The sequence below is a fragment of the Leptonychotes weddellii genome, chromosome 5, assembly GCF_054177405.1.
Source record: "Leptonychotes weddellii isolate Sample4059 chromosome 5, ASM5417740v2, whole genome shotgun sequence".
NCBI classification, from domain to species: Eukaryota; Metazoa; Chordata; class Mammalia; order Carnivora; family Phocidae; genus Leptonychotes; species Leptonychotes weddellii.
The window spans coordinates 96226407-96236356 of NC_138373.1; the positions used below are offsets into that span (position 1 = coordinate 96226407).

The window sequence follows — 9950 nt, forward strand, 5'->3', positions numbered from 1 at the left end:
TGTGATAGATCATGCAGAATAGTTTCACCACCCTAAAGGTGCCCTGTGCACCTATTTATCCTTTCCCCACTATCAACCACTGATCTTTTTACTGTCCCTATAGTTTTGCTGGTTTCTAGAGGTCATGTAGTGGGAATCAAGCATTGAATGGCCTTTTCAGACTGACTTCTTTCACTTAGCAATAACCATTTAAGGTTCTTCTTTTTTTGTGGCTTTGATAGCTCATTTCTTTTTATCACCAAAAATTATTCTAGTGTATGGATGTCCCACAGTTTACCCATTTATCTACTGAAGGATATCTTGCATGCTTCCAATTTGGGGTAATTACGCATAAAGTTGCTGTAAACATTTGTGTGCAGTTTTTGCATGAACACAGTTTTCAGCTCATTGGGGTAAATACCTAGGAGTACCATCGCTGGATCATATGCTCAGACTGTATGTTTAGTTTTGTAAGAAACCACTAAACTGTCTACCAAAGTGGCCAGTATCATTTTGCATTCCCACCAGCAATGAATGAGAGAGTTCTGTTGCTTCACATTCTTGCCAGAAATTGGGGTTGTCAGTGTTTTGGATTTTAACTATTCTGGTAAATGTGTACTGATATCTCATCACATTGTTTGAATTTTCAGTATCCTAATAACATGATATTGAAATCTTTTCATGTGCGTATTTGTCATCCAGATGTCTTTTTTGGTGAGGTATCTGCTCAAATTTTTTGCCCATTTTTAAAAATTTATTTTTTTTAATTAACATATAATGTATTATTTGTTTCAGAGGTACAGGTCTGTGATTCATCAGTCTTATACCCAGTGCTCATTACAACATATACCCTCCCCAGTGTCCATCACCCAGTTACCCCATTCCCCCCACCCCTCTCCCCTCCAGCAACCCTCAGTTTGTTTCCTAAGATTAAGAGTCTCTTGGGCGCCTGGGTGGCTCAGTTGGTTAAGCGACTGCCTTCGGCTCAGGTCATGATCCTGGAGTCCCTGGATCGAGTCCCGCATCAGGCTCCCTGCTCGGCGGGGAGCCTGCTTCTCCCTCTGACCCTCCCCCCTCTCATGTGCTCTCTGTCTCTCTCATTCTCTCTGTCTCAAATAAATAAATAAAATCTTTAAAAAAAAGAGTCTCTTATGGTTTGTCTCCCTCTCTGGCTTCGTCTTGTTTCATTTTTTCCTCTCTTCCCCTATGATCCTCTGCCTTGTTTCTTAAATTCCACATATCAGTGAGATGATATGATAATTGTCATTCTCTGACTTATTTTGCTTAGCATAATACCCTCTAGTTCCATCCACGACATTGCAAACGGCAAGATTTCAATTTTTTGATGGCTGAGTAGTATTTCATTGTGTGTGTGTATATATATATCTTTATCCATTCATCTGTCGATGGACATCTGGGCTCTTTCCATAGTTCGGCTATTGTGGACATTGCTGCTATAAACATTGGGGGCAGATGCCCCTTTGGATCAATACATTTGTATCTTCGGGGTAAATACCTAGTAGTGCAATTGCTAGATCATAGGGCAGCTCTATTTTCAACTTTTTGAGGAACCTCCATACTGTTTTTCAGAGTGGCTGCACCAGTTTGCATTCCCACCAACAGTGTAAACACAGTTTTATTTTTTCTTTCTAATTGGTATACTTTCCATTTTCTTTTCTTGTCTTACTGTATTAACTAGGATTTCCAGGAGTGTTGAAAAGGAGTGGTAAAGGGATCATCCTTGTCTTGTTCCTTATCTTAGGAAGAAAACGTTTACTTTTTCACCATGTAATGTTAGCTTTAGGGTTTTTGTAGATTTTCTTTATTAAGTTGAGGAAGTTCCCCTTTATTCTTAGTTTGCAAACAGTTTTTGTCATGAATCAATTTGTCATGGATTTTGTCAGATGCTTTTTTTGCATCTATTCTTATGATCCTGTGATTTTTTTCTAGCTTATTGACGTGATGGATTGCATTAATTGATTTTCAGATGTTGAACAAGGCTTGCAATTCCTGGGATAAATCCCATTTGGTGTGGCGCATAATTCTTTTGATATATGCTTGGATTTGCTAATACTGTGTTGAAGATTGTTTTTTCCATCTGTGTTCAGGAAAGAGATTAGCCTGTAATTTTCCTTCGTACTAATGTCTTTGGTTTTGATAATAAGGTTATGCTGGCCTCAAAGAGATTGTAGAGAATTGGTATCATTTCTTCCTTTAGTGTTAAGTAGAATTCACCATTGAAACCATCTGGGCCTAGTGCTTTCTGTTTTGGAAGGTTAATTGTTGATTCAATTTTTTTTAATTTATTTATTTGACAGAGCACGCATGCACAAGCACGGGGAGCATCAGGCAGAGGGAGAGGGAGAAGCAGGCTCCCTACTGAGCAAGGAGCCCAACATGGGGTTCGATACCAGGACCCTGGGATCATGACCTGAGCTGAAGGCAGACACTTAACCGACTGAGCCACCCAGGCTTGATTCAATTTCTTTTCGTAGATGTAGGCCTATTCGAATTATCTACCTCTCCTTGTTTGGGTTTGGTAGACTGTGTCTTTCAAGAAATTGGTCCATTTCATCTAAGATATCAAATTAGTGGGCATAGGGTTATTCATGATACTCCTTGATAATCCTTTTAATGTCCATGAGATCAGTAGTGATGACCCCTGTTTCAATTTTGATATTAATAACTTTAGTCTTCCCTTTTCTTGGTTAGCCTGGCTAGAGATCTATCAATTCGATGTTTTCAGAGAACCAGCTTTTGGTTTTATTCATTTTCTATGTTACTGTTTTCACTTTCACTAATTTCTGTTAGAGCAGAAATTGGAATTTTTATTTTTTCTCTCTTCGGATTTAATTTGCGCTGCTTTTTCTAGTTTCCTACCTTAGATTATTTTATATCTTTCATCTTTTCTAATATGTATTTAATGCTATAAATTTCTAGTTTTTTCTTTTTTTTAAAGATTTTTTTTGAGAGAGAGAGAGAGAGCTTGAGCAGGGGGAGGGGCAGAGGGAGAAGCAGACTCCCCGCTGAGCAGGGAGCCGGATGCGGGACTTGATCCCAGGATCCTGGAATCATGACCTGAGCTTAAGGCAGACGTTTTACTGACTGAGCCGCCCAGCGCCCCTTAATTAAGCTATAAATTTCTAAGTACTGCTTTTGCTGCATCTCACAAATTTTGATAAACTATTTTCATTTAGTTCAAAATATAATTTCTCTTGAGACTTCTTTGATCATTGTGATTTTAGACGTATGTTGTTTAATCTCCAGATGTTTTGGGATTTTTAACCATTTTCTGTTGATTTCTAACTTAATTTTATTGTGATCTGAAAGCATACTTTGAATAATTTGTTCTTTTAAATTTGGTAAAGTGTGTCTTATGGCCCAGAATGTGATCTGTCCTGGTGAGTGTTTCATGTAAGCTTGAGAAGAATGTGTAAAGTACGAAATGGGTTTCACCAGGACCAAATCAAGGTGTCTGTAGGGCTGCACTTCCTCTGGAGTCTCTAGAGGAGAATCTATTTCCTTGCCTTTACCAGTAAGTTTCTAGAGGTTGCCTGCATTCTTTGGCTGATAGCTCCTTCCTCCATCTTTAAAGTGCATCACTCAAACTCTGTTTTGTTTTTAAGATTTTATTTATTTATTAGAGCATGAGCTGGGCGAGGAGCAGAGGGAGAGGGAGAAGCAGGCTCCCCGCTGAGCAGGAAGCCCGACGTGGGGCTCCATCCCAGGTTCCAGGGATCATGACCTGAGCCGAATGCAGATGCTTAACCAACTGAGCCATCCAGGCGCCCCTTAATCTCTGTTTATGTGGTAACATTTCCTCTCTTTTACTGATTCTCCTTCATTCCTTTTTAAGTGACTCTAGTGATTACATTTTTCCCAGCTGGATAATCCAGGATAATCTCCCTATCCAAAATTTGTAACATAATCATATCTGTAAACTTCCTTACACCATATAAGGGAACACATTCATAGGTTCCAGGGATTAGGTGTGGACATCTTGGGGGCAGAGGTGTGAAGGGCATTATTCTACTACCAGGGTAGTAGAGTCAGGATTTGAACTCAGTAAGCCTGCTCTTGGAACCACTTGTCTGCTCTTTCTGGCTTCCCTACTACCATTTACATCTAAGTGTCTTCTCTGTACTGTGTTTTAATTGTCTTTGCTTACCTTTCCCACTAGGATGTGACTCTTCTGAAACAGGACATAGAGCATTTGAACAAAATGAGTTCAGATAAAGGAAATTATATGAAATGATGAGGTATCAGCAACAGAGAGAATAACTCATTTGAATCTCCAGCCTTTTAAGGCTATATGCACATCTGACTTTTACAGTTAACCCCCAGTTACCTCCTAATGTTAATATAAATTAAATATTAAAATAAGTATATGCATATATATATCTAAATTTAAGTAGACTGCTGTGGCTAGTGCCTACTATATTGGATAGCACAGCTCTGTAATCTCTACCATTCCACCAAAATGCTCTTAGAGAATTTTAATGCATATGCTAAAGATGGTTTGTCTGAAATGAAAATTCTCCTAACAACTTACATTGCCTTAATTTTTGTTTTCTCTGGAACACCAGGGTGGCTCAGTCGTTAAGCATCTGCCTTCTGCTCAGGTCATGATCCCAGGATCCTGGGATTGAGCCCCTCAAAGGGCTCTTTGCTCAGCAGAGGGCCTGCTTCTCCTCCCACTCCCCCTGCTTGTGTTCCTGCTCTCGCTATCTCTCTCTCTGTCAAATAAATAAATAAAATCTTTAAAAAAAAAATTTGTTTTCTCTTTTTGGAGGCACAGAGGTAAGGACTAAATGATATACGTTTTAGAGGAGTTTTATGTCATTATGAGCAATTTTAGATAGAACAAACTTGCTAGACACTCTTCTTTCAGTCACTGAAGAACATTTTAGTAAAAAGCCTTGATGGTTTTGTCATTTTCCTTTACTCCTAGAAATACTTCGTGAGAATTTAACTATTGTCACAGGCTACTCTAATAAAGTATTGTATGAAACCACATTTGGGTAGTGTTTTCATTACCCTAGCAAATTTAACTACATTTCTATGCAGTTTATGTAAACCCCACCCATACTTTAACCTGCTTCCCATTTTGATGAGGTTCAATCAGGGGAAAAAGCAACAACAAAAAAATCTTCCTGTGTGGCCTGTAGATATCAGATCTGAAGATTATTAATGCATTTCCAGCCAGGGACCATAAGCAAACAAGCTCTCCTACAGATAACTACACCCTTCCTGTTTGGGATTGAGTTTACTGTGGAACAGATTTCGGAAATAGGTTTCTGACAGTTGTGAATTTTATTTATAAAATGTTGTAGGGTGAGGTTCTTCCTTTAACAAAAACTAATTATTTCCTGTCTAATGCCCAACCAGTACGTTTTAAACAGTCTTTTAGAAAATTTACCCCTTTGAGAGAATTCTGTTGCTCTGGGCAGTTCTGGTTGTTCTTGTCAACTAATGTACAAACATTTGCCTGTTACAATGAATAATTCATAAAGGACTTACAATTAAAAGTAAAACACAATCTTTAAATGCTTGTATTATCTTGTCTCCAGAGTGATAGTTTACAGTTTAAGTAAATACATGAACACATTTTAATGTGTTTGTACCTTTGATATGCAAATCTGTAGCACATTTATGTTCAGTAAATATGCTAAACGAAGAGTTACAGTTTAGGGAAAACAGCAGATTTACATTAAAGAATTTGCAGGTTAATTCACAGAGTAACATTATCCTCATCTACTACATCTGTTAAAAAGAAGCCTGTAAAATTCAGGCCACCCACAAAGTGGTCTGCTGAGGCCTGTGGTTGGTGTTAGAATGCTGTTATTATGTGGGCTGACTGGTTTGGTAAGGAATTTACCTCCACTAGGAATGAAACATCATGGTTCTGACTTTCCCCCATGGGGACTGCATTGGCTTGAGTTAGGTACTATGTTTAAACCAGTCAATGTGCTCTGTTGCCTTGACATCATATAGTAGTATCATATGAATGGTGTACTGTTTTTTAAGTTAGTTTGTTAGAGTAGTAATATCAGTTCTGTACCACGTAAACCTTAGGATAAACTGGGATAAATGGTTGGTGTAGATAGCTGAGAATTAAACTTAATGGCTATTATGATTAAATCTTATCACACACAAACATATGGGAGCAGGGGCTGAGATGGAGAAAGTAGCTAAGTTTTTACATATTTCAATTTCTGTGTTCATTGAAGAACTTACTCTGTTAATTTCCTTGGGGCTTGTGGAATGGTTTTTAAGAGCAAGGAAATGAATTTAGTACAATTTAGCAACCAAGGACTGCGAGTTAAAATTAAATATTCTTCTTGAAATAGCTATTGTTAAGGGATAAAGTATTGCAGACATTTAAAAAATAACAGCAGCAACTACCACAAGAACTAGTAGTGATCACTGGAGGAATAAAAACTCATAAGCCAAGTAGTGTCTCAAATCACTTCTTTCTTTTTTTTTTTTTCTTTTTTTTTTTAAGATTTTATTTATTTATTTGAGAGAGAGAGAATGAGAGATAGAGAGCACGAGAGGGAAGAGGGTCAGAGGGAGAAGCAGACTCCCTGCTCAGCAGGGAGCCCGATGCGGGACTCGATCCCGGGACTCCAGGATCATGACCTGAGCCGAAGGCAGTCGCTTAACCAACTGAGCCACCCAGGCGCCCTCAAATCACTTCTTTCTAAAGTTTTTCAAAATGAATAAATCCTTTTTCAGAGAATAAGCATGTTATATTGTTTTTGTTATATTTAGAAAAATTAAAATTCATGTAACAGTTCTTTAAAATCAGGTAATTTGTATTTCACTTACTTTTCATGGATACTTAACTGTAATTTTTCTTTACATGAATTAAAGAGTATGAGAAATAGCATAGAAATCTAAACTGCATTTTGTGACTACAAATCAAGGAAATGATATTTAGTGGGGAGAAAACCTAGCAATTTTTGGACAGGGAATAATATCTAAGTGCCACTGATAAAGATTATATATACATATTGAAGTAAAATATATATGTGTGTGTTTATATATACATATATGTGTATACACATAAAGGAACATCTGTATATAACATTGTTTTGATCTTAACTCTGCCTTGGTGACTTTAATTGTGGTTAAATATTTATAACTTAAAAAGTTTTTTTTCAAATAGATACTTTAGTCTTTTGTTTGTTGTATACTAAGCAAAATTTTGAATTTGTCATCTGTTCATGATTCAAAGAATCTAAAGTTAGGGGCTTAGAAACTTTTTTCTTCCAAACAAGCAAATGAATAAAGCCATGAATGTGCCTTAGCAAGCCTTTGTTCTTAGTTCTTCTCTAGTCTGATGTCCTTTTAGTAGACTGCCTAATGCTGACAAATGCCATGCCTAACTTCTGTAGTCAATGATGTGGCATATCGGTGTTTTTCTACTCATTCACGTTGTCAGCAAATCTCAGAAATAGAGGCTTAAATAGCATTCGACAGTAGTGACTACTCAAGGGTGAGGGAGGTTCAGTTGTATTATTGTATCTCCCTTTTAGGCTTTAGCATCATCATTTTGCTAACTGAATCAGCTCAGTGTTTGGCTAATTATTTTTACTCTTAGCTAACCACAATATATTTCACCTTTCTAGATTTACCGACAAGACTGTGAAACTTTCGGGATGGTTGTGAAAATGCTGATTGAAAAAGATCCTTCATTAGAAAAGTCTGTACAATTTGCATTGAGACAGAATTTACATGAAATAGGTGAGCGGTGTGTTGAAGAACTCAAGCATTTCATTGCAGAGTATGACACTTCTAGTCAAGATTTTGGAGAGCCTTTTTAGAAAATTACTTGCTCAGGCAACAAAAATGTTTCTAGCAGTTTGTTTGTTTTTTTTCCCTGGATTGTGTAAATCCTTAATATATGGAATTTTTGTGATGAAGAGAAATACTTTGATAGTTGACTACCTTTCCAGTGTCAAGTAAACATCTAAAACAGTCTAAGATATTTTAATTAGAATTTTAAAATCTACATGTAGAGCCTCGTAATCCATACTTCTCTTTTTCCCCCCTAAAATGATGGGTCAGTTAATTTTTCAAGCTTTGAAAAAGCAGTCCTGGAGAACAGCTCATGTTCTCTTGTCTTCTATAGTATGCGATCATTTGTTTTGGTCACACTAGTGTAATTTATTAGGTTAGAGATCATTCCACTTAAAACATTTATACTCTTTTTGCATTTCATAGTCAGTGATACCATGTGAAATGTTAGAATTCTGAGTTTTGATTTTATTGACTTGTTGCTTGCTTATTTTAGGCTTTGTAACTTTTAATATGTTCAAATATACTATCCAAATAAACTGAATACTTAAGCGTCTATAGAATATTTGCTTTGAGATTCTCATTGTGATAAAATACAGCACTTAAATCTCAAAAAGACCTCATAATAAAATCCTATTTTCCAAGTAAATGAACTCAATGTTTTCTGTTAAAATAATCCTGAAACTCCTAACCATTCTCACAGATATGAGTCTTAAACAGTATCATATATAAGAAAGAGAAGGGACAATTTGAAATAAAAGAGAGCTCTTTTCAAATTGAGGTTTCTTTAGAATCTTCTAATTGAAAGAGAGAAATTTAGAATATGAGGGAGTAGTACTGGAGTTTCATTTTTTCCCCAGGCCCATATTTTTCATCTCAAAAAAGAAGGTCCTTGATAATATATCCATAATCAAACCATTTACAGATGATGCCTTTGTTAATCTGTTTGTAGTCTTAACAAGATCTTTGTTCTGATGCCCTTTTTAGGGGTCCTCAAAAGTGTCCTTTAAAGAAACAAAGCAGAGTAGGCAGTAAGCCCAGCACAATTACCCCTCACCAAGCGGTTTATGTAAACAGTTCTTCATGAGTGAGCCATCCAAATCACGAGTTAACTGGGACCATTAGGATATTCCACTCATTTCCTGATCCCTTCAGGTGACCAGTGGCATTTAGCCAAAATATGTATTTCTGTGGCATTAGGAAACCTTAAAAATCATGCTTGTTATTACTACCCAGTTTCATTATCCCCCCATCCTCTTTCCATTTCCATTCTCTTCTCAAATTCTGATGTTATCTTTAGTGGCCTATATTGATAATATCTAAAGAGCTACCCCAGAAGAGATAAAAATTATATTAAAAGGAGAAACAGCAGTACATTTGGTGAATCCTATAATGTGTATTATGCCATTCCACAAATGTAAAAACTACTTGAACACAATTATTTTCTTAAGTTTTCTATATGAGATTGCCTTGAACTCTTATTTTTTGCCATTTAGATATTGTACATAAAACTAAACCCCACATGTCATTTCTGGTAGTCTAATTCCCTAATTATGAACAGTGATTTTATTTGTTACCCACTTAGAAAGACCAAGAAAGTACTGATATTGTTTCTTCGCTTACCCCCTTGTTTTTCTTTTCCTTAAATATTCTGATTCCAGGATTTAATTCCTGTAGTCAAGATGTCACAAGTTTAAAAATAAAAGTTAAGACACTACCACCAAGGCAAAGGATTTGTACAAATTCATTAAACTGGAAATTCATTCAACTAGAGGTTTTACTTACAGACTCATTTAAATGTAGGTTCAACCAATACTTTCTTCTTCTCCCCTTCCCCAAATTACATTCAACATTTAAAGCTGTTTATAGCTTGCCATCACCATTATTCTGGTAGGCTTGTCAGTGTTAAATCTGTTGGTTTTTGACAGCTTTTTAAAGACCAATTTTAGGATAGTTGAATTCAGATATGTACCAGAGTGTGTATTTTGCAAAATGTTCTTGATTAAAGAAATTTGTAAATTATCCATTGTTTTTGAGTATGCCCAATTGATATGATAAATTTTTCATTGTCTTACCATAAAGCCTTGATGATCAACAGGGGGAAAGCACTATTGTGAAGCTTTTTGTGAATTTTAAAAGTGCAAAATAAAGCAACTAGGTTTAAATAA

General features: G+C 36.3%; 1 protein-coding gene across 10 annotated transcripts in view; it reads left to right on the top strand.

The window, feature by feature from the left end:
* PPHLN1 (periphilin 1) overlaps positions 1–9950 on the top strand; it is a 144062-nt gene extending 134112 nt beyond the window's left edge. For all 10 annotated transcript variants that reach the window (XM_081821511.1, XM_081821517.1, XM_081821509.1 and 7 more), the window contains one exon: positions 7614–9950. In XM_081821511.1, the coding sequence (XP_081677637.1) occupies positions 7614–7808 (195 nt within the window). In that variant the 3' untranslated portion in view covers positions 7809–9950. The remainder of the gene's footprint in view (positions 1–7613) is intronic.